Source organism: Haliaeetus leucocephalus, unplaced genomic scaffold (genome assembly GCF_000737465.1).
Source record: "Haliaeetus leucocephalus isolate CR32 unplaced genomic scaffold, Haliaeetus_leucocephalus-4.0 Scaffold362, whole genome shotgun sequence".
NCBI classification, from domain to species: Eukaryota; Metazoa; Chordata; class Aves; order Accipitriformes; family Accipitridae; genus Haliaeetus; species Haliaeetus leucocephalus.
Window position 1 is genome coordinate 4,697,392 of NW_010972798.1, and position 26,158 is coordinate 4,723,549.

General features: G+C 38.2%; 1 protein-coding gene across 2 annotated transcripts in view; it reads right to left on the minus strand.

The window, feature by feature from the left end:
- Window positions 1–26,158, minus strand: part of GNB4 (guanine nucleotide binding protein (G protein), beta polypeptide 4) — a 33,477-nt gene that overhangs the window by 6,021 nt on the left and 1,298 nt on the right. Inside the window, exons 1-9 of one of the 2 annotated variants that reach the window (XM_010572924.1) lie at window positions 15,423–16,287; window positions 9,516–9,615; window positions 5,225–5,263; window positions 4,390–4,496; window positions 3,354–3,417; window positions 2,359–2,521; window positions 2,093–2,159; window positions 1,738–1,939; window positions 285–501 (exon numbers count right to left, since the gene is read on the minus strand). In XM_010572924.1, coding sequence (XP_010571226.1) covers window positions 285–501; window positions 1,738–1,939; window positions 2,093–2,159; window positions 2,359–2,521; window positions 3,354–3,417; window positions 4,390–4,496; window positions 5,225–5,263; window positions 9,516–9,572 — 916 coding nt within the window. In that variant the 5' untranslated portion in view covers window positions 9,573–9,615; window positions 15,423–16,287. Of the gene's footprint in view, window positions 1–284; window positions 502–1,737; window positions 1,940–2,092; window positions 2,160–2,358; window positions 2,522–3,353; window positions 3,418–4,389; window positions 4,497–5,224; window positions 5,264–9,515; window positions 9,616–15,422; window positions 16,288–26,158 lie in introns of those variants that run through there. The other variant, XM_010572923.1, reaches the window with a different exon arrangement.

Genomic DNA, 26,158 nt, shown 5'->3' on the forward strand with positions numbered 1-26,158 from the left:
ATGGCCAATACCCAAGAACAGGAGTATTTCACTGACTGGAGCATTTACTCCACACATCATATGGATGAAACTGTAATGCAATGTAACAACTGGAAGATAAACCCAAATGCAATAAAATAAAAGGATGCCACTCCAAAAACAGTGTTAAGAGGAAGCAAGCAGATTCCGTAACATCAGCAATAGCATCGGCAATGAACTGGCTCTGCATTTTGCATAGATTTTGAATATCCATCTTCTGCTAAGGAAAGGGAAAAATTCAGCTCATTGCAGTTATGTGTACTCACCTGCTCTCTCCCCTTTCAGAGTATCCCACACGTTGCAGTTGAAGTCATCATAACCTGCTAGCAAGAGGCGACCGCTTTTTGAGAAGGCTACAGAAGTGATCCCGCAGATGATATTGTCGTGCGAATACATCATTAATTCCTGATCTGCACGTAGGTCAAAGAGTCGGCAAGTGGCATCATCAGATCCAGTGGCAAATGCATGTCCATTAGGGAAAAACTGAAAGTTTTAATTCAGAGACAGGAGTTTGACACCAGAAAAATACATTGTTCGTGCATTATTTCAAAAACATCACAGGATTATTTTGCCAGTGTGACCAGGTAAAGGAAGAACGGTTTATTAAAAAAAAAAAAAAATTTCCACATGTTAAAAAAATGCATATACACAGCTATGCAATGAAACACTTCTGGAATAATATTGGTAATGCCTGAATGACCAGAATTCTACCCAGACAATTCCTGCATGCGGTAAAAAAGGAGTTAAAGAGGGTGCAACTAACTCCTACAAAATGAAGCAAAATGCAGTTATGCGCATCCTGGCTGCGGGCCAGGAAGACCTGGGTGAAGTGGTACACAATGTTCCACCTTGAGCTGGTCAGCCAGGTTGGCTCAGCCAAGACAGAAGATTGCAAGCAAGCAATTCAATTTCCAAAAAATCTACTCCAAATCAGAGTCATTCTTACAACAGCCATACTGATTGAAATGGGAATGACAGAGCTCAACACATCTCAGGATTCAGGTCTAAGTATAGGAACTGCATTTTTCTACTGGTCATGCTTTTGGTATTTTCTCAGCCTTATTATTATGTTTCATGTTTATCAAAAACAGATGCAGCTTAGACATAGATTTCATTCCCTATTTATCAGAGCTTGTATCTTGCAGATCAGAACATAGTGTTACTATGACAGAGAGGAAATATAATCCAGTTTATAAATATTACAAAATTATTCCAGGGATGAATATTCAACATAAATACTGATTTTAACTTTGCCTTCCAGAATATTTTGCTGAAAGCTCTTTTCAACAGAAAACATCAAATACACTTTTTTTCAACAAAAAACTTTAAGATGAGGATGCTTGGCTATTTTGCTCCCTCTCAGTATATCACATTTATCTACAAGTTTCAGTTTTTAACACATTGCCACACTGCAAAAAGCTTCCCTCCCCCATTCTTTGCTGCTTAAAAAAGTAAGGTCTCAGTTACTGAACAAAACCCTAGCTGAAACTATTCTAAGAACACATCAATGCATCATAGATAACGGTAATAATAATTCAGTTATAAACTACATCATAAGTTATTAGACAACCTTCTTTGTTACATACAATTTAACAGCCTCTACCTTAAAGTAACTGATTTTAAATCAAGGTAACCCAGTAGACTATAAGCTGAATTCATGCAAGTGTAGCCTTTAGCCTCCCCCCTTCTTCCCATGCAGAAATACAAACAATCACTTACACAAACTGCATTAATATCTGACACATGCCCTGTGAACGACTGCCTGCACATTCCATCTCGAATATCCCAAAGCTTTGAGGAGGCATCACAGGCACCCGAAACAAAAGTCCTCATATCTGGACTTAGAGAGAGACTCATCACATCGCCAGTATGCCCAGTGAATGTGGTGGTCTGTTGACCAGTTTCAATATCCCACAAAGCGCTGCAGATAAAGTGACAACATTAACACAATGTATATGGTTATTTGAGAGTTCAAGTTTTAAATACAAATTAAGGCACTGGAGAGGAAAAAAAAAGAGGGGGGGGGGGGGGGGAGAAAGGAAAAAAAGAAGGCCAACAGAGCTCAAAAACTCACCAAGTGGTGTCTCCTGAGCTGGTGACAATTTGGTTGTCATCTAGAAAGCGACAACAGGATAAGTATCCTAAAAACAAAACAGTTATGTTAGTTTCAGACTCAGGAGTAATAACTGAAGTTTAAAGTCCAAGAGCAGTGATTAAAGTTCTCCCACAGCTAGCCTGTAACCAACAAAACTCTCACAGTTCACAATACACCTCAAAGTGAGACTGTTTCATTTGGTGCAATAAAAAAAACCCCAAAGCTGAAGCAAGAATATGGCTGACCTGTATGCCCTGGCAACTCTCGGCTCACTCTCACATTGCCCTCTCTGGTTTTTAAGTTGTATATGGAACAGATGTTGTCCAATCCACCACAGGCAACGTAGTTTCCAGATGGTGCGTACGCGCAAGTCATCACCCAGGAGGATCTCAAAGGAATGGCATGCATCTTCAGAAAGACAGAGCTCATGAATGCTACATCACGTGTTAGCTTTCATTTTTCCCTGAGGTCATTTGTATCAGTTAATGAATTATAACAGATTAAACACACCAAGTAGATTGTGTATCATAAGATTCGGTATTTTGATTTTATGACATATTACAACCCATTTCATATTTATACATACATACATACTAGGATGAAAAATACCAGTAATCTCTGGGGTTGATATACAGAACTTCAGTACAACATTATTTAATAGCAAAGCTAGTCTAAACTTAAACATTTACAACATTTGTTTACTCTACAGATTTCTTTGTCCAATTCTGCTACATCTCTGAACTACAGGTTATAAAATGGGATGGTGGTACCCAGGGAGACTGGACAGTTTACAGAAGCAGATCACTACTCCACACTCTACCTAAACTTTTCTTGTTTAATAGCTTTTTTTTTTTCCTCCTTTTTTTTCCTCCTTTCTCTGCCCTCAAAAGCAAAGCACTCTTGTAAATTTTGAGGATGTGTATTCCTACAATTTAAAACCAAAGTAGTTTCAGAAGCAACACCACAAAGGCAGAGAGCAATAGCTACAAGCTACTGCACTAACAAATCAGAGTGAAAACGTTACGTATTACCTAGAACTATTGCTTCTGAGACACAACCTACAACGTAACACTAGTAATCAACTAGTCATGAAAGAAAAAAAAGAAGAAATTACGTCTGAATTCAAAAAAGACTGCTTCTTTTCATTTTTGCCTTGCAACCACAAAACAAATAAGACACAAGCTTGCTCAAACGCACAAATTATGCATGAATTACTGATATGGATTATAAGTAACTCTACCTTATTTGTTGTATAACTATCCCAAATAATTAATTTTCCATCTTGAGAAGCACTGACTAGTAGCCTAAATATAAACACAAAATAAAATATATTAATATAAAACAACGAAAAAAATCTCAGAATAGATATACATCATGCATGATTACCAAGTGATTCAGAAATCTCATAATTTCTTTATTACACTCTGCTTTTATATTTGGTTGGTTTTTTTGGTGGGGGGGGCATTTGTTGGAAAAAATCTGCGAAGATCTACATATAACCTGGCCGAAGAACCATGCATCCACAGGGACTCATGATTAACAATGGATAAAACCAAACAACTTACTGAAAGCACATTTTATGAACTCTCTCCACTGCTGCTTTTATTTTTCATATATGAATATTTTAACTATACAGCTACACAAAAATAAACAAGAAATTTAGGGGAAAATAAATCTTATTTTGAGAGCAGATTCTAGATGTATTTCTTTCTGGACTACATGACAGAGCAGACCATGGGGCACTGTTAATATCTGATCATCAGTTACTCTAAAGGCAGCATAACGAAACTCCTTCCTAGAAGCTAAGTAACTTTTCCCACTATGTACAAAAGGACTTTTTTTTCAATTAAACAAAATTTGTCCGTAAAGTTTTTAAATCTGTTATCACAGAAGTTACGTAATTATTCAACATCTTGGAAAATACAATATCCATCATTCCAAAAATATGCCTCACCACATACCCTCCTCGGCTTAAACAGACCCAAAGAACTTAGTTAAAACTAAAAGAAGGAAAAGGCACAATGCCTGTGGTAAGAACAAGCAAAGTACCTCTCCTTTCAATCAAGGCTTCTCTATTACCACTATGCAATCCTCATTGGTTTTAAAAAGGCAAACTATAACTAAAGAAAAAAAACCCACCACAGTCGTGGTCTGTGATCCCCCTGCAAGGGCACGAACACTACACCATATGACTCCCAAAACTCGATAGTAATTCTGAAGTCAGCAATCTGATTTCTAACCCTTAAACTGCAGATTTAAGGATCACTTGTACGAACCTTGAGTCAGATCCCCAGTGCATAGCATAGATTTTGGCTAAGTGACCTCTAAGCGTACGCCTTGTTCGCATTTGAATTCGACCCACTGAGTCCAGACTTGTTGTGATCTAAAAATAAATAAAACAAACCCCTGAGATACCGAGAACTATTTTTAATATATAAGATAACTAAATACATTTGAACTGTGATAGAAAATAATCTATCCTGGCATGCAACATTAAAAAAAAAAAAAAAGGATACTAGTGTACAACTCAGGAATAGGTCCATGCAACACTGAGGAAAACCAGTTTTACAGAAGATAGCCTCAGTATTACGTAGTATTATTTTTAAGAAACTTTCTGAAGTATCAGGTATAGCCATTGTGAACTGTGTTAGTCTATTTCAGATTACCAAATCTGAAAGTCTTCAATTAAAACTAATGGAAGAAAAACCTCCAATATTTTCTGCACTGTTACTTTTTAAAGCATGGCAGAACTTTAAATGCAAAATACTTTTGTTTCCAAAATACAGTTAAAAGACTTTTATTTAAGTCTTTCTAAATGTACTAAACATAATAAACACACTCTATTTAAAAGGTAAACGGGAAGCAGGACCCATTAAGATGGTGGGGGGTTTTTTTTGACTGGTTGGGTTTTTTTTCCTGGTTTGTTTGTTTGTTTTTTTGGTGGGGTTGTTTTGTTTTAAATAACTGTATAAATACACAATACATTTCCAACAGCTTCTTTTACTTTATTCTTTCAGTTACTAAACAGGAACATGTTGCAGTCATAAATTGTAGGGGGTTTTATTTTTTTATGTATTAAGTAACAGCCTATACACAGAATCAAGAACATACCTGAGCAAGAGTTGTGTCACTACATGCTTTCCTTGCATCCTGAAACAAAAGAATAGAACAATTTGAATCTAAAAGGCAACACCAAGCATCAACTGAGAGAAAGCGTCTAAAGGAAAAACAACTCTTAAGCTAGACTTCACCACACTCAAAAAGCCACAAGCCAACAACTTACATGCCAATATGCCTTCTGTCACCCTAATATGTTTTATTGTCCAAGGAATCTAAAGCACTGGCACACAAGCCAAGCACAAGCAAGCTTTGTGCTGCATCAGGCTCTTGCATTAAGCCGCTTGCTATCGCAGGTGTGACGATGCTAGTTAGGAGAGGCAGGATGAAAATTAACAGGCAGGATCTGGACAGCAGGACAGACAGCAGGCTTACCAAAGCTTGAGCTGCTGATGCACTTCATGCAAAATGAAGGAAAAAAATAGTCAACCAACACCCTCATTCATTTCATGGAATGAATGGTGCTCAGGTCTCCATACAGATACGCTGTCTTTTTTTCATTATTACAGTTTCTATCGGCATATGACTGACTTTCTGCATATTATTCAACCCTACCAAGGAAACAGACTTTACTTTTGTTTGTATAATCAGAGTAACAGATTGGACACTTGACACAGGCGAGCACCACTGAGCCTAGTTTGCAATACTTCAATTTTGCAAAATGTTGTTTCAGTTACAATTGCGATTGCACTGCACTCCTGCAACTCAGACTCCCGTTTTCAAAAAACAAAAATAGGCATGCAGTCAGCAACCACTTCTGAGAAGCATGTTTTAAAATAATTGGCTTAAAATTAGACAGGAACTCTATAGCACAAGTTAAAGATAAAACTATCAGCAGCAGTATTGAAGGATCAGCCACAAGACCCTCTCTAACTCCCTGCAATTTCTCCAAATACCTTCCAAGTTCTGTAACAAATGAAGCAGGCATCCCACAAATGACAGATAGCCACCTTCACCACTAATTTGTGTGTGTCCCCCGCCCCAAGAAAGCACTCAATCTGTACATTAATGGCAATGTCCTCTTTGAGAGGAGAAACAGAAACATTTACTCACACATTTTGGAACTGCATCAATGCATTCAGACCTTAAAATTTTTCAGGCTCTTGCTTGAGAGCTGCTTGACATTGCAACTTTAACAATTTTTTAGTACATGTTTGTTTTGACCACCCTTTATAGCTTTCCTCCCAGAAAGCAAGCCTGAGAGTGGATTAAGTCATCTCAACTTATTTTTAAAATGTCTGAACTGTAGAAATATTTATAAAATGTTGACGTCTGGAATCAGGAGGGGTTTAAAATACCAGAGCAGCAAATCCCCTAGCACTCAGGACTTAGTTCATCCACAGGAAGAAACACACTGGATTTTAAACAACTTTAATTGTTTAGTTTAGCTGAAACACTTGAAGATGTTCAACCTAAAATGAATTCTGAATGCAGCCGCAATGAAACAAAGCAATTTTTCTTAAAGAGCTATTAGCAACACCTACACTTGAGACTGTCTAATACTTGCCATACGATTGGCAAAGTTGCAAGAAAAGCAAAGTTTCAACTATTTTAATTCTCACATTTTAACTGTCATTTCCACATATGCATCATCGTAACAGAATCATTAGTGTCATAACATAAAAAGCTCCTCTATATAACTGTAGATTTTTCTCAGTTCATGCAGTAGACCATGCAGAACTTGTGAGAAAAATCTATCTGCTTGATCGATGTGCAGCCCCGATTTCCTAGCACACACACTTAAGATTTCATTTTTTTCCCAAACTATATTTATTTTTTAAAATACAGTGTCTTGTTTGTTCAAAATGTCATTCAATTTCAAATGACACTGTGCCAAGTATACAACACTTCCAAAAATCATATCCTGAATTTAAATTCTTAAAGTGAGGACACGCATCACATGGGAACTTTATTATAGACAGAACTAGCAATCAACTTAAACCGTAAAGCCATCCTGCTATCTAATATTTCATTGTTCACTGATGTTTCAAACTTCCTGCACTAAAAATTCATGCAGTCTTATTTTATTCCTCCAGCACAATCTGTGTACAGCACAGAGCTACAGCTGTAATAACTGCATGGGGAGGCAAAGGTACTCACATCACCTAGATATTGTTAAAAATTAAAATAAAAAAAAAAATCATTAAACATTTCTAAAACATTGCAGACTACAAAAAGTTTATTGGGAAATTGACAGCTATGCATCACAGTTTATTCTACTTCAGGAAGCTGCTAGGTACAATCTTATCTGGACTATCTCAATTATAAGCCCAACACTGATTTTTCATTATTATATTGTTGGAGAAATTATCAGGCAAAACCCAAACTTGTAAACAACTAAGCAAACTGCTACAGAGATATATATATAGCTATATATAAAACATCAAATGCTGTTAGTGACCTCACCTCTTTTCAGGAGCGCATAAAAAATAATTCCTGAAAATTACCAGCCCACTAGATATTCTAGACACTTTAAAAAAAAATATTTTTTTTAAATCCTTTATCTATCCTCTTACATCCCAAACAAAAAACCTATTTAGAAAGAAAACTGTGCAATGATTTAATAAGCAAGACGAATAGTCACCCATACAAATATGAAACTGCATTATTTGGTCAGAAAGTTTCTTGAATATTAAGTCATCAGGAGCATTTTTAATTGCATATTAATCTGAAGTTAAAATTAAGCATCAGGTATCCAACCCTGCACTCAAATCCAAAGAGGCAAACACTAATTACCAATGCTGAGCCAAAAAACTCCAATGGCTATAGCCACGGTTACTCATGGTTACTCAGCTACATCTGTATAGATGCAGTTACAAGTTTGGGTGATGGAGTTACAAGGGAAAAGTTAAATGGACCTAAGGCCACAAAATGGAGTCCTTACACAAAGGGCCAATCAGTTTTTTATGCTCCAAAATTAAAAAAGCAAACACTCCTGCAACACAGTCTAGCTCTTTTACTTGCCTGGTATCTCTTCCTTCACACAACACAATTCTGCACAAAACCAGACTGACTGATTACTAAGACTGCATTAAGACTAACTGGCTCGCCCCAACATAATGTAATGAGAAAGTCTTTACACACAGGCAGAGGAAGAACTGAAAAATTAAGTATAACTTTAAGTTGTGCAGTGCCATAATAAAGCTTAGATTTAAGAAAAAGTACTTTAAACTACAATTTTTTTGCATTCCTCTACAGCGCTGCTAGAAGAGGTACCCAGTGCCACAACACTGACTGATCCCTGCCTTGTCTTTCATTAGTGTATTAAGTGAAAACAACAGGACACAGGGCTCTCCTTGGATGATACTGAATGAGCAGCCATGAAAGCAACACTTGCCCCCAACACAACTACTAACACATGAAGCGTGTTTACCACATGGCTGATACTAGTAAGCAGCCTAACATCCACTGCACTAAGCAGCAGACCACCACAAAACTGCTGCCAGCAGATGCCATGCTAAAAAAGTCTGTGTGCATGCAACATATTCTAAGAAACCTGTAGCCTTAGCTGATAGAAATGTTTGCAAATAAGGCATTCCCTTATACATCAGATTTACAAATGCTTCACGTTTAGGAAAAGGAAATTTTGATGAAGAATAAACAGCCTTTGAAGATCCTTATTATACTTTTTAACTTTTCTCTCTACTGAAAACTGCACTACTGAAATATACAGGCATGTTGCAACAGATTCCTGGTAAACTGACTTTGCCATGACAACTCATACTTGGTTTATACTCAATGAGTAATTTCAACAAACAATTAGCACATATGGGGGGATCCATATTTTCAAAAAAAAAAAAAAATCCAACAGGAAACAAAGAAATAGGGCTTGTAGAAATTACATCCACCCCGGAAGGTTTTCTCTCACACTCCATGCTTTGACCTGTATGCTGATGAAGGGTGGCAGCGCAGTGGTCACTTTCAGCCCAGAAACAAGCTTTTCCAATACCCTTAACCCCAACTTGCCTAGGTTCTAGAATTTTGCTGTTCCGTTTTTGTTTTTAAATCCAAAATAAAAAATTTGCAGACACATACAAAACACATACAGACACGTAACAAAACATAGCAGATTTCAATAGGAAATAGAACACACTTTGTTCAAGAAATATTATGAATTAATTTCATTATACCAATGGCTTACTTTTCTGATTTTAAAAAAAATATTCTGAAAATATTTTAAGCTTGGCACAACTTAAACAGGAGCAAGTAATAGATGCGATCTTTACACTTTATTCCTTTAAAGGAGGAACTTTATTATGAAAAATAAGCAGTTAGCAATTCTCACTCTGATTTGATTTCGCAGCTGCTCTGCCTCCTGCCGTAACTGTTCCAGCTCACTCATCTTCTTCAGTCTCTATTTCTCACACGCCACTGGTGAAGAAAATCTGCCAATACGAGGGAAGAAAAATAAGTTTCGGTATCACTTTCTCCTCTTTCAAAAACAAAACATAAACCCCCACAAACCTATATATATTTATTCTGCCTTTAGAAAGGCTTCCAAATAGATATTCCCTTTAGTACACTGTCTAATAAATTTGGCAAGGCCTAAGTTACTTCAATTCCTGAATTACCATGAAAAGCAGAATTAAATTAAGTATATTTTGAATATAGAAGCAACTGTCAACAGAACCACCCACTGTACTTTAAAAAACTGTTATGGAAAGCATTTGTAGTGCTACTCTTCTCACCCACCCAGAAACCTCTGTCAGTCTTCACCCCAAGATGGCAACAGAGAGCAAAGACTGTAGCGGTCGCCTTAAACACGCACCTTTGAGCTCAACAGTGCTATGACACAAGCACCTTTGCGCATGACACCCAAGGCGGGTTTTGTTTTAATTAAAGATGAAAATTTTGAATCCTAGACTACAGCTGAAATAGCAGGTTTTCTACAATTTTTCCCATACTTTCCTTGGGCAAGGCACAATGATGTTTTCATTTCAAAAGCACCCACACAATGAGAAGGGATAGTAAAGACCAAACCATGGCTAAAAGCATCCTCAAGCTGGTACAGCCCACAGCAGTCTAAAGCAGTTCTCGTCTGAACAAGGACTCAAAGCAACCTTAATAATAAGATCACTAAACAGTAAGACCACATGCAAGCATGCTTTCAAGTGAGGGGTTTTTTTTCAATCAGATTTTGCATCTGATTTTTACAGTGTGTTGAAGTCTCCTCAGATCAATTTTCCTCTTTATGCCCAGTATAGCAGTGCAGCCAAACACCACTACAGAGACCTCTAAAGTCTATTCACATACATGTACACTTCAATATCCTTGCGGTGAAAGTAAAATAAGCTAGTAACTTGTTCATGAACAAGCCAGGCACTTGTTTGTACTTTTTTCATGACAGAAAAAGCACAGCAGAAAGGTGGCGGTCCCACTACATTATCTAAAAAAGCACAAAACACTTATAGAGGAAAGACAAAAGTCAGACTACTACTCACAAAATGAAAATTGAGGGAGGAAGGAAGAGGGGAGAAGAAGCTATTCAAAACATTATTCTAAGCTTTTTATTTAAGCATGAGAGACAATACAGCAGTGTTTCCCCAATTTAATCCACTGAAAAATGGTGAAAAAAACAGGGAAGAAAGGTCACAGTGTGTCTGCTAAGTTGTAGACCTCTAGGGAAACCCCTTCATTTGGCCTAGCTGCTGGTTCTTTGTAGTTCAGTAGTGATGTGCTCTAAAAGACAGACTCCGGAAGACTTTTTTCCACCTATAAAACATGGAACTTCATAGATGTAAAGAGTGAAAGGTTTTGGTTCAAAGTTAACTTACTAATAAGATAACCACCCTTGGACTAACAGCTTACACAAGTGTTTGAGAGCTACAAGACTTCTCGCTACTCAAGAAGAAAAGTGTATCTTAATTATTCATCTATTCTTTTTTTCTTCCAGTCTCAACCTCCATACTTTCCACAGATACCACTGCAAAGTCCATTTCAGAATAAACTCACAAACATACACAAATTGGATCATCTCCAAATCAAAATACATCCTAATCAGTAAGAACACAGTGCTGACTTAGAAGGTCTAACTAATATTTTCAGCTATACATAAGTAAACTATGAAGTTCACACCTTTCCCTTCCTTAAACCTTTGCTCTGTTCAACTACAAAGACATTATAATCCATATGTGAATATTCTAAGAGACTACTTTATTTACCATCACCTTCCTATTTCAGAAGCCCAGACTATTTAATATTGCTTAATGCACAGCAGACATAAAATAAGTCATCGACACTAATGTCCGATTTAAAAAAAAATCGAGAATTAAAAACCGTAATCCCTTTAGCATGCATGTTAATCATGTGCCTTTATAGTCTTTGAAGTTTAATTACAATTTGAATATATTTGATTGGAATACTATACATCTATGAAATATAGCCCCACTTTCAGTTCCGACAGTCAAATTATCCTTTTTAAAATGTCTTCCCTTTTTTTGTTCTAGAACCTACACAAAATTAACATAGACAAAAAAATGGACTCAAATGTCTAAAGCAAGCCAGCCATGGTATCTGCCAATGCTTCAGCAGTCTTGCATGCTATTTTTAACAGAAGATAAAGACTCCTCACAGAGAAGTTGATGCATCTCTGATTTTCTGAGAATGGAAGCCAGCTTCTGCCCTGTGATGTGCCACACACTTCAGTGCTCTGTAAACAGTAACTTCAACACAGAGAATAATTGATCATAAAGAAAGTGACATTACTATTCAACTGGAAGCACGCATGGCTGGTCACAAGTAGCTAAAGTCAGGGCATTTTTTTATTGATAGGTAAAACTATGAGCATATTAGAAAATCAGCTGTAGCACTGCATTGGCACTCAAAGACCATCAATGACCATGCTGCACTTCAACCATAAAGTCAGTGTTAGTGACTTTAATGTCATGCATATCAGTACTGTTCATCATTAATGCCATTTCTGTATCAAGCTGCACCAGCAGCTAAACAGCTGTTAAACTTAACAGCTTTAAATCACCTTATACCTGTCCAAGTTCCCACACGGACATATTCCAGCTTCAGAAGCCTTCTCACCCATCCATCTTTAGCTTAAAAATCAATTTCTAAGCAAATAAAAGGACAATGATATTTCATACTTTTTTTGAAAGAAATAATTTTTTTTAGTTGAAAAGTCCTAGCAATATCAGTATGTTCTAAATTTGCAAGGTAATTAGCATTACTGCTCAGCAGAAATGTATCAGTGGTTCAAGGTTGAGCTATACCTCAACGAATAGAACAGCCTCCAAGCCAGTATGCATTTCTACAAAATCTAGATTCATTTTAGAACTAGATTATTCTAGCTTTAAGTATTCAAGTTCCTTTCTAGTATGCAGCAGCTGAACAGCAAACTTTGAGATATTCTTAAGCTAAATATAAACACCAGGATACTACAGTAAACAAACTAAGTGCACAGTTTAACCATTAAACTGAAGCGTATCCAATGCCCTCTGTTGTACTGGCTGGCTGCAGCTCCCACTACAACTGCTCATGTGTTCAAATGATCATCCACCATAAAGTACTTAGTAGAACTGTGAACAAGATGCTTCCACTTGGGATTTTTTATTTTCTTTAAGCACTAGTGCGAGCTGCCCACAGGAAATTACAGAAGTTGAGTGGGTAGAGAGGAAGCTCTCACGGATGCTCTTCCAGATTCACACTAACTCTGCAAGCAGCATCTCTGAACTGTCAAACTCCCGTATGAACACCTTCCCGATGCCATACTCATGACAGCAACACAGGAAGATAAGCACGTGTTTGGAACTTGCGCATGCAGACACATCTGTGTCTGTTTTAATGCTTCTGGTGCTACAGTGATACGGATAAAAGAGAAAAAAAAAAAGAGAGCAAGCCATAGTCAAAATGCAGTTATGTGTGTAGACCATTATCCAGACTAGATTTACTTGTTATAATATTGTTTTTAAGTGTGTCAGTGAGGGGACCAGTGAAGCACAGCAGGTACACAGGACTGAGATGGCTGGCAGCAATGGCAAAGCAGAGGCTGTATCCTATAAACCTGTCCTCAGTGCAGAGCAGGTCATCACCACAACCTTGAAGTGTGCTATTTCCCAATGCTACCAGTCATCAGATAAAAAGCAACTTGTTTTTTATCAGATTAAATGGTGGGAGTGCTTTCACAGGGCTTATAGGGATTGCAAAGAACAGAGGTGATATCTGTATTGCAAAATTTTCCTCATAAAACAAATTAATGAAAAGCTCTGTGTATTCAACTCCAACCTATAATAGGTTAACGAAGGACATGTGCCTGTTCATTCTCCCCTCCAGGTAAATCAAAATACTACAGCCAGGAAGAAGCACTGCTCCACAGCCTGGAAGATTCTGTATTCTGTACATAGACTTCCCCAGGAGCCCAGCTGTATCGTACTCGGCCGTGCACGCAGCGAAGCCATCAGCTCTTGCACCTTGGTGGGCAGAGAGTCAGGACTCCTCCTGCCATCTCAGGAGCCTGGAGGCAATGTAATGTCTACCTCTCTGACTTACTAATATTCTCAATGAAAGTTTAGTCAGAGAAAAAAAATATCCTGAGTTACTTTACATGCAGAATACTAGTGGTATCTGCTTTTCAACATTCACAGGTAGAAACCCAGATGAAGCAGCCAGATGCTTCTCTTCAAATGCAATTCATGATGTGCGTGATGTACTATGAATAATATCATCTGCTACGGCAAAGAGGCCTTGAGGGGACGAGCAACAGGGAGGGGAAGAACTTTTTAATGCTATTGGTAGCCAGGGGGTGTACCACTGCAGGACACCCAAGCGATTAGGAAATGGGGTCAAGGACACTAGATGCTTCCCATCAGAAGCAACAATACAGGTAGCTCGTTGTGAGCAGTAACTACTGTGTAACCAAGGTGGCACATCTTTACCCACATAAAAGCAATGTCATTTGTAGGCTGAACTGTACCTCAGTGCAATTTTTCCTCAGCAGACTCGTACAAGTGAATTTACTGATACCAAAATAAAGTGCCTCCCAAGGCAAAATAATTAACTAAGTCAGATTCCACAGCATATCTAGTGTCAAGAAAGCCACTCGCGGGCTTCAGTGCTCCACAGATTAATTACCCCTTGCACTATTCCTGATTCAGTAGCAGCATCATTTGCTAAGAGTTTAATTCTTCATTATACGGGCAGGCAGTGACAAATTAACACAGGTTCTTGTCTCGAAAGTACTTTCCCTGCAACCTGTGGACTCAAACATTGTGGCTGCAAAAACACCCTTTTCTCTCCGAGAACTCACTCCAAATGCACTTGAGGACACACTATGAGACCATTCACCGAGGCCAGGACCTCTGCAACATGCCGGCCGTGGCAGGACAGGACGCGGCGCCTGCACAAGCCGGGATGCAGGGATTTCATCAGACAGGGACCTCCTGACCCCTCAGCACCGAGCAGAAGGCTGCCACAGGGGCAAAGAGCTGACACAGCTCTGGAAAGCCAGAAAATGTGCTGATATTTGGCAGATTACTCAAAGCAGAATAGTTAGGCATGTAGAGTAATAGGAACCTTTAGTTCTGCAAAGCAGAGCTATTTCTGTCTCAGAGAAGATTACAGTTTACAAACTAAGATGCTAAGTAATTTGGTTTCTTTAAAAACAAAACAAAACAAAAGGCACTTTCACTCGCCTCAGCAAGCTTAGCTTATTCCCATGTAAAATCGCCATATAGACAGGAGGGGGGAAAAAATGACCAGAGAACTGTAAATACGCCCCTCTCCACAGCAAAGTACTGCTATCTTTGTGCCAAATATATAGAGATTAAAGGGACTGCAGAAAGAACAGTCTGTCTGACTGTTCTTCAGAGCTATCGACTAAAGAATTATTTAGGCAAGAATCTTATTTTGTATAAAAAACCCCAGCCCTTTAGAATTGAAGTGCTTATCTATACATATCAACCTCAGTTTTTCAATTCACATGCAGTGAGATCTCACAAGTGATCAACACATAGCAGCAGAAAGTAAGGGAGGAGGTTTCACATAGCTTTCATGTGATCATCCCCACTAGTGATCACACAGGTGGCTAAACATAAGGAACACTAACTATAGCACTTTACCAATTATAGGAAAAAGACACCGAGAAATACTCCAGATCTCTCTCAAGGGAGCTATACTGGTAACTCACACACAATCAGGCTTGAGTCCACAAAACCTTTGTATGCTGAAGTCACTTGTGTAAAGTTACCTGCTTGTCATCTGTACCTGCTGACAGCATATGCAGGCTTTGCTGTCTCAACGGCATGGACGATGGGATTCTGGCTCTGACGCTGGGCTCCAGCACCATACACAGACTAATACTTTATATATTCAGGATGTGCCGAAGAAGAATTTGATAAAACATTTCCTCATCTAGTGACACTAATCAAGACTTTGGCAGCTTTGCCCACTCATTTATGTCTCCCCAAAGCCATGAATAGACAAGAAAAACAGAGAGGTTTTACTTCTTACAGCCTGAAGGGAATGGATTTGACATATTCAAGAACGGTTCAAAATCTATAAACTTTGACACAGTGGACAGAGCCTTAAAGTGAAATCTCTGCCTGCAAAACAGCCCTTTAAAATAAATGCATTAATTCCATACTGTAGTTACATACCTTCATACATAAAATGTATTTTAGTTGGAATTTTACATACTATATTTACTACGGTAGAGCTGTTTGAGGACCACACACACACTCAGCTCTCCACTAAGGAGAATTAAACATTTAATGCCTTTTTTTAACCGCACCTTGGCCCTATGTTGCCTCTCCTCTGTTTCTCAAAGAGACTTTACCAGCTATTCATTTTCCCAAGAATTCTTTTGTTCTCATCTGTAGCTGTACTGCATCAATAAACAAAGACAACAAAGCAAGGAGCTTTTATATTGGTCAACTAATACCTAAATCCAAGCAGAGAGAGGCGTAAGTTGAAATAACAGTATCGAAAGGCTGTAATTGTGCCATTGTGTACCTTTTCCTTTCTCTCTCCTCTCAAACCTCTTCAGTGCATCTCCTTCCCTTCTGTATCTTTCACATCTACTTCTGAGGGGCGCATAAGTTGCAGAACATCTCAGATAAAGAGAGAGAATACTGGTTAATTTTTTAAAAAATCATTACCGTTTAGAAAAGAAGCTTGGAAACCCTAACTAAATCTTTTAGTTTTCGTTTTGTAAGACAGAATTAATTGTCACCCTGATTCCGAGCCCCCAGGCACACGTACAGGAGAGTTCTCCCACATTCAGGGCCTCCGGTCTCCCCAAGAAGAAAACAGGAAGCAGCCTGGGTGTGACCTCGCTCGCTGAGGTCAGTGCTATTGTTGCACTTCTGCACATTTTGGAAGTGTTTTAAAGTGATATGTCTCCATTATAGCTTTGGTACAAAAACAGGAAATAATCAACCAACGCCTCTCGAGAGGAAGGGTATTAGCAGAACTTATTTAAACACCCATTTCTCTAACAGATACCAGCCCCAACTTTAAGGAACCGATGAAAGTATGTCCTCAAAATTGCATGTACAGCTGGAAAGGAGAGGTCACAAAAGAGACCCACAACCAAACAACAAATCAGTGGGATGCAAAGGTAGTCTTGCCTCTTCGTGTGCCAACATGCCCCATGCAGTTACATCACGAATACAACCCCACCCATGAACTGTGTGGCAGAAGCATTTTCAAGCTGACAATATCGCTCCTTCCTTCCTCCGCCAAAACACCTCGTACCCCTACACATCGTAAAGAATAGAAATATGTGCCATTTTATACACACATGGCTACTCAGCTTGTGATTTTAATATAACTTTGAAATAAAGCCTGCCATATAAAAACATTTGTATTTACAGCAATAACTACTTGGAGTTATTAGCAGAAGTAATTCTGAGTCAGACAAATACATATATCTGTGTTCACCTTCAGACTTCAGTACTGTAAGTATCAACCTTTAGTGTTTTTCACTAACAGAGGAGAGCAGAGGAAGCAGCAGCTTGAAGGTGTCTTGCAGTAGTGCCGCTGGGTTTAGAAGTCAATGCCATTTTACCAGCGCTGCCGGCACTGCACATGCGCAGCTTGCAAATGAGAGAGCAAACCTGCGCAGTAATCAGTCTCAACAGATCACGACACGTCTCTGCGTTTGATGACTGGTTCAATTACAGTTTCCATGGAAGACAAACAGACCAACAAATACTGACCTTGTCAACAGCAGTCACAAAATAGACAAAGGAAATCACAGTTTAGAAATTACAGTGAAACAATTCTTACTAAGTTTACTAGTAAAAAATGATCAGTGACTTTAGACTTTTACCCTTCTGTATACAGTAAGTTGACAGCTCACTAGACTGGTATCTTAAGCTCAGAGATATGAGAGTTTATTTCTAAAACCCAACTCAAAGTCTAAGCCAAGTACATTCATGAAACACGTACAGAAAGCCAGTACTCTTCTTTGCCCACACACATGAGATTCTAGAAAAAAACCCCAAGAAATTCAGTGTTAAGCACAAGGCTGAAAAAAGCACAGGAGGGAAGGAATTTTTAAAAGCCATGAATATTTCACAGTCCAAATGAGTGATTTTTCAAGAAGTAACGTTCCTGCATCTTATATTCATTATGTTCGTTTCCAGGTCAAAATGTTTTGGTACATAAGCACAGATTTATTTTTATCACACTCCCTGCAAACAGAACTTCTTGTGAAATTCAAACTATGTTGTCTTTAGTGACTATAATAATGATTCTCCAGTGAAAATTTGGTTCACTGACCACAGGATGCTCCATCACTGAACAAATTATTATTGGTTTTGCAATTCAAAACGTGTAAGAAGTGGCAAGAAAGATCTTAATGAAGCAAAAAGATATAACCCCAAGTAACAAGACAGACAGAAATGGTTCCAGTCCAGTTTCTTCCTTGGGGACAGACAGGTGGACACACACAGAGTGAGCTGATGTACTACATTCTTTGCCTCTTCAAATATCCAGCTATACCCAGAAGCTATTCTAAGAAGTTTTCTTATGAAAAGTGTACTGCAGACTGACAATTCAAAGTAACTTTGAAAGACCACTTACATTTAAACCCATCTCTAAACAAGTTTGATTTTTTTTAATTTTTTAAGGTGCTAGTACATTGATACTTACTGAAGTGGCATAGTACCCTTCCATCTTGTAGGGCCAAGCAGCGTTATGCATATAAAATCTGGTCTGGCACCTACATGCACAGAAGATTACTTAAGCAGCCTCCTGTTTTCTAAGAGCATGCAGACTGCACAGTACACATAAAAGGCACTAAGTACACAGAAAATTTTAGACTTAAAGTCAGTGGAGAAGATACACATTAAGAGAAACTAATCCTGTCTACAGGAAAAGTGCCTCGATTCAACTGAGATGACTATTCACTTGACTGAAGTAATTTCTGGCTGACAGCTTTTGAAAGTGGAGCATTCTTACACACTTCAGAAGCAGAAAGCCCAGCAGTACCAGTTACACATACACATTGCATCCTTTCAAAAGTATCACCAGATTGGGAAAAAAAATAACGTATTTGATCTATACATAGTCTTCAGCACCCTTCTCTCCTCCTTACCATTCAGCACCACACACATACTCCCTTGGTACCAAAGTTACAGCGAGGCATTATGCAGTTCACATAATTATGCAGCTGTAACATTTAGCATACAGCTGTACTCTTTCATAAGAAAACAAGGGAATATAAACATTTGCTTTTTTATACTGATCATCCACAGATCAGATAAAACTATTGCCCTCAGGTCTAATGTTAATTTTGCTTTTGGTTCACAATACATTTCTGGTCAATTATTTGTGATTCTAAGCTACAAAAATTAAGTCCTCTTCCAGACTAGAGTTCAGGCTACTTTAGCAGGTTTTTCTAATTTATCTTTTTTTTTTTGAGATGCATATTATCATAGGCCTTTAAAAAAAAAAGTCTATCAAAAACCTCACTTTACAGAGAGCCACTGAATGATTAGAAATCCCATACTAGAAAGTGAAAACCATAAGTACTGTTTTTCACCCCTACTAATGCAAGTAGGGCTTAAGAGTACATAGGCTGTGTAACTACTTCAGGTACTACTTGTGATGAGACCAATATATCTAACCTATACTCTTTTGAATTGCTTTTCATGTTTCTCATGCAATATTGCCTGTTTTCAAATGGTCACTTAATAGAAAAGGAAACTACATCAGATACTTAAGGAAGATGCTACATTAAAGCTGTATGTACCACTGTGCTTCTAACTATCTTCACACTTGCAGGGTTCTCAAAATAAAGGCTGTCTTTATAGTAGCAGTATTTTTAACATGCTGATGGTATCTAGCAAAAAACTTTTAGGCAAGATAAAAACCTTTCTTATAAAAAAACCCTACCTAGATAAAGCTGGCATTATTTAAAAGGAAGTTGTAAATTAAACTTGTGGTTCATTCTTTTTCACACCTTTAAAATGCATTAAAATCCAAATGTATTTGTAGAGTTCATGGCCCAAAAAGAGGGGGAGGAGGGGGAATCTATATTCAGGTCACATAAACATACATAGTATAGTGGCCTAAAGTCAGAAATTACCTACCTGGCTACTGGAAGGAAAATGACCCTAGATGAAGTCACCAATAGAAAGGGATGGAAGAAAAACAAAATGCTGAAGGAAAGAAGTACAGTATTCCCACTAGATGCAGTCTTCCCCAAAGTGTCACTTTTTTTTCTTTTTTTTTTTAAATACAAGAACTTTTCTATGAAAACGTGACACTCACTAGGCTATAAATAGCAAAATTCCCCTGTGGAGACAAAGCCTAAGGTTATAAAAAGGAATGTATTTGCTAGGCACCATGGCCACAAGAGAGCTTGTGGCTCCACAACCTGCTTTGCTGGAGGTTATCTTTCCAATCCACTGAAACTTCTGTTCTTGTAAATACTTCCTACATATCTCAGTCAAAGTGAGCTGGGTCAACAGCAGCCTAGCTAAGTACATCATCTCTGCTTCCAGCCTTCAGCAAAGAGCAGACACTGTTCTTGTAAGTCTTTTGGTTTTAACATTTGGGATATGCATACTACCATTGTGGAGTTTTTTTCAGCAATTGTAACTGAAAGATTAGTAAAAACGTCTAAATATTCTTAAACTCCTGCTTCCAGAAGCTAAGCACAAAGCGAAATGATATGTGCCTCAATGCAAAGGCAAACATTAGCCATACCAATGAAACTCTCAAGCAATTTAACTATTTGCTTAGGATGTTGGCCTTTCAGCTGTCATCTTGTCAAAGTTACTACGAAGTTCTACGATTCAGGGCCACAAGGTTTCTGTAGAGATTGAGAACAGAAAATTGCTCAAGTTTCTGAAGCAACACCACTAGGAAAAGTCAATTTTCTTTTCTTCATTTCATCCCTTTTCAAAGTGCATGTTTGGCTTTTGATGCCCATCTATTTGCATTTGTAACAAACTATAATAGATGAGAGGGGAAAAAAATGCCTTAATGACTTCCTGTCTCCAGCTACCTGACCTTCTCAATTAGCTGCTTTTCCCTAAAGTCTAGGGAACAGGAATGAAGCGCTGACATCGTTACATACTCATTTATAGAGCTTTTACTTTGGACTTGTATTACATTTTTATCCTGCTGTACAAAAAAAAAATTAAGAAATCCAGCTCCCTCCTTTGGGCCGCTTCTAAGACAAAAGAGGAGTTTCCCCCTTTCTTTTGCATATTTTAGAGATTAAGGTTGTGTTTGTAGCACTCAAAATAGTAGTTTTACTTCCTGGCCACTTCATTCTCCATACTTCGGATTGTTTTTTCATTTAGACACCTTGTATCAAACTACTAGAAAGAGCAACCACAATGGAGAAGTTTCTTGCCCCACAAGTGTCAGTCAGCAAGATTAACAAGGAGCATTTCGTATCCTATGAAATGCTGCAACACTTCCCTGAGGACCACCGCTCTTCTCCCCTAAGATTGTTAGGGGCACCCAACATCCCTGCTATGTCTGTCCTACCGATCCAATGGGAGGAAAATGGTACTAACATCATTATTAGTTTCTTGATATTCTAGGCCATCTGGACTTAATGTCTTCTTGGAAACTTTGCTGTGCCATTTTTTGAACTCTACCTATTATACCTAATGGTGAGATTGCTACAAGACTTGATTAGCTCTTCTACTTCCTTTCCTTCCCACCACCAACGTGCACATGTAAAGGAAAGGATGCCAGTTTGCATTCTCACGTAGCAATACAAGATAAATACATTTGCTTAAACCTAATTTATAATTTTTTTGGGGGGCGGGAGAAGCTTTTATAGAATAAGCCTACCTAAAACCTAATATACCACAGATTTATTAATTTTTTAGTACTCTGACATTACAGTGCACTGTCAAAATCTTTAAGTCAAATCACCAAACTGATCAAAGTCACTAGATATACACTGAGGCTCTAAATTTACAGTGTGTTAAATCAGATTTTGACAAGCATAGCATCTATATATGCAATCTGGGTATTTCCTTCAGCTCAATAACAGCTAAACTAAATTTAAACCAAGAATCTGAAGGAAGGAAAATATCTTCCTTTTCCAAACTAAGGATAAAATTGGTTTACATGAACAATCGCTTAAAGCTATCAGTCACGATAGAAAGGGTCACCAGAAAAATACTCAGATCAAATACTTCTTTTAATCAGATCAATTTTAAATACCACATGTTTTAACAATAGATCGTGAATAAACATCTTTATTTTTAATGCAAGACTTTAAATGTGTACAAATACCACATTAATTGCATTTTAATATATAAATAGAAAATGACACAAGTGCAATTTATGTCAGAAATAATTACTACAGTAAAAAAAAAAAAAAGGGGTAGTAAAAATTTATACAAAAGTTAACCTAACAAGAATCAACTCATCAGGTTCTCTCGAAACTGCTTGGATACTCTGTGCTAGACTAGATCTTGTCCACCTGAACTAATAACTGCACTACAAAAACAAATCAACCAGGTCCACGAGTTCCCACCACTGATTGCAAGGAGGTTATTTGTTGTTGTCAAAACCAAGCCAGTCATTGAGAGCAGCTCCAAGATCTTCAATCTCATTTAAGAAACACAATCAATCCTGGGATTGATTTGATGGTTTTATTTTGTACCCCCCCCCATTCAAAAATTAAAATCTTATAAAATAATTTTAATCTTAACATTACTCAGCTCTTTTAATGTTTCAAAACAGTAGGATTCACAATGACTCAAACACTTGGCTTATGCTGAAAATCCATATGATTAATATTTGTCTGAGATCCAACGTAAGGAGGGGAAAACCACAGTTTCTGCAAATTGGCAAACCTATTTTGCCTCTAAACAACTAATTTTATGTAATAAGTGGAACTTGAAAGTGTCTTTTGCTCTACATCGCAGTCAGGCACTTCTACCTTTCCCCTCCTTTCCAGTTTAAGTCCTTTCAGAAGGCAACAGACTACAAGAGTTACAGTAAAACAAATTCTGATTCAGTTACTGTATGTCAGCATTTCATATACTTTTGGAAGCTGAGACATCTTAAAGGAAATGAAACTGTCTTCACTGAATACCCTAAGTATTTGCTACTCAATGTCCATCTACATTTGTTTTAATTCTGTTTTTTATAAACCTTCACCTCAGTTCTCATTATGGTATTTCCCCACACTAACTATGGCAATTCATAATAATCAGAACATTGAGTATCATCGATGGCATCCAAGTTGACATTCATTCAACACATTAAAAAGTTCACCTCTTGGTCTTTTCTTTCAGGCTCTCTGCAAAGATGGACTATTTCACTGTTCACACACTGCTGAACACATTAACACAATCCTAAACAGTACCGATTTTTTTAAATTAAAGCTGCTTGTCTAGCACTGCCTCGCGTTATCTAGAAAGCTCTATGAAGCTCTCTGCCCTAGTATCAGATATCAAACCACAACCTTAAGAGAACAGAATACGTTCATGTTTTTCATGATCATTTGCTTTAGTTCTGTTTAGCATCTTTCGCATAAATGCTATTACAAAACACTGGGTTGCAAAACACAGAGGTTTCATACAAGAACAAAACAATAACAACTAAATTTAATTACACGCTTCAGAAAATGAAATAAGTGACAGGTCTGCATCCAATTAGAGGAGAGAAAAATTTTGGTGGAACTTAAAATGTATTTTCTTGATCAGCAATACTATGCATACTTTCTAAACAGCAAGTTCCAGGCACTTGGGAATTACATTAATCTGAGCATTGATATTCTCAAGCAGTATTAAAGTACAAAACACAATCGCTGCATTATCATTGTCCCTAAGTATTTACATTCCATGAGCAAGCATTGCATATCAAGCTCAGAGATTCTGAATTTACTAGTTTGATGAGATAAAAACCAATAAATCAAACGAGCCTGTCTTCAGTGACACGAGTCTTAATTTATCACTCTCGCAGAGAAGACAGTAACTGAGAAAGATCTACAATGCAGTGCATATTGTGGGGGTTTTATTTTTTTTATTTCTTACTTCACCTTCTAAATCCTACATTCATAAATTTTGTGGCATTTTAAAAAGCTACGTAATGGTCTAGAAAAGAACTATGCGCAGTTCTGTATTCAAAATATTTTTGCAATGTTTTCTAATGAGGTTTTTGAGTCCCAGGTTTTTCTTTAGAAACTGTTTGGAAAATTAAAATACTTGGACAAATTAAACACTAGATGTATTGGTACTCAACTAAGCAAGATGAAGATATAGTTGAAACTTTCATTATTCAACATAAATAGATGACGTTCGTAGCCAACAATCTTCTACTTAAGATTTAAATGACCTGAGCAGCCTACCAAGACTAACTTTTCAAGCACTCAGGAAAGGGCTAGAGAAGAGATAGGGCACCAGCTATTTCCTGTACCACTTTAATAATACAGAAAAAGACATCCCTGTAACCTGAAACTCAAATTTTTCATGATTAACAGATTAAAGGTATTTTTATAGCCTTGGTTCTCAACATATTAAATCTGTATAACTCATCTACATTATCCACTGTAAAACCTGCTAATTTTAAAGAAATAATACATAATTCAATTTTGCCTATATTTTGCCATATTAGATACACAGCGGACATATCCATATATTTACGATCTGCCTCTTTTTCCTAGTCCCCTTCTTCCAAGATAAAAATCAGTCTGTTCTTTGGAAGCACAAATTAACTTCACCACAGCTATCGTGCTTAAGAATCACAAACAAACATTGCAGAAACCCACTGAGGATTCCCATCCCATTAAAAGACTTTCAGAATTGTAAGCGTTTGTTATGTGGTTTGTTTCATTTTAATTTGTTGATATAGTTATTATTCCTGTTAACACTACTTCAGACTTTCCCCAACTTTAACCAGTAATTACATCCACTATACCTGTCACTTAGTTGTGAGATTAGTGACCATGTTTTACATCACTTCCAAAATTTCTAGTAGAAGTCAGAGAGCAGCTTTAGGTTTTTCCTCTGCACACTCGCATGATTTTGCAGGCTCATGTCCCCCCACATCCACACTACTCCCCACAAGAACTACCAAAAATCTCTGGATCCTTTATGTATACTTAGGGAGGTATAAGAAATTCTGGAAGGCACAGCAAATGCTCTTGCAGTTAACTCTGTAGGTGAAGCACAGCAATCCCTACGGAAGAGAATGAGCTTGCGCTGACAACTAGCAAAAGAGGAGAAGCACCCAGCTACCACTGGCGAACCGCTTCTCACCGAGCAATCGCTCTGATCTCTCGGGTCAGATTCTCAGAAGAAAACAGACACAACGTTTTTCAAAGCAGAGACCAAACTAGAACACGGAAATCCACTAAATAAATAAAGCCCGCCAGATTCAGAAAACTACAGTTTTCATCTTTGCCAAAGCTTTTATGGTAGGTTTTAGAGGTTGGCTACCCGTCTCCTCTCTCTCTCTCTAGACCATATTGCCATTCTTTTCCCTTCCTTTCCTGATACTGTCTACCTAGCAAAGAGCAGCTACTATTCTGTTGTTTCCAGAAATTGATTATATATAATCACATTAAACTCTAAGTGATTTTCTCCTCAACTCATACTAGCTTTGAAACTTACTGTGCTCCTTTTCAGAACTGAAAACCAGCCTGAAAAATCATGTATCTTCCAAGCTACAATGATCAGTCTAATAAAAGACGACACGTCTATTCCCAAACTGTGTAATTAACAGGCAGGAAACAGATCAGAGGCTTACGTTGCATTAGTTCAGATAATATTACAGCATAAGCTAAACTTGCTGTCTACCAGACATAAGCAATTCAGATGCTTTTCACCATTTCCAACGGAGACCAAACTAAAAATTAAAGAAGCTGATAACCTCAGCAGTAAGTGCAAATGAAAAAGAAAGGCAGGTTTTGCTAAAAAACCCCACGGATGTGTCAACCAGCAATACCTATGAAGTAGGACACAAAAAAAGCATCTAATGACTTTGCACTTTTCCTAAAGACGGGGAGTACCTTCAGATCTACCCTTGTCACAACACCCACGCAACGCACGTGAAGTCACAGCCCCTCGCCACAAGACGAATTTATGGAATGCCGAAACCCAAAGAAGTTCGAGGTAGGTATGGAAATAAAAAACAGAGAGGAGTTGCCCTACCTATTCCATAAACCCGGAAACTGCCTGTTGCTGCCAGCTGCGCAGACTTTTAAACCCAAACGGCTGGGCTGTTGGGATGGATGGCAGGAGCGTTTTGGACACCCCTGGGCACAGCTCACCGTGCCACCTGCATCGCTCATCTTACTCTTTTCAGGGCCACGTCCGCCCTTGACGACCCCCGGCTACAAGGAGGTCCTTCCCAGGCGAGACGGGCCACCCCGGCCCCAAGACGATCTCCCGGCGACCGGCCCCCGGGGCCGCCCTCACAACCGGCAGCACCAGGGCTGGCTGCGGGGCCCGCGGGCTCCCTTCGGCGGCGCCGGGACGGAGCTGGCGGCACAGG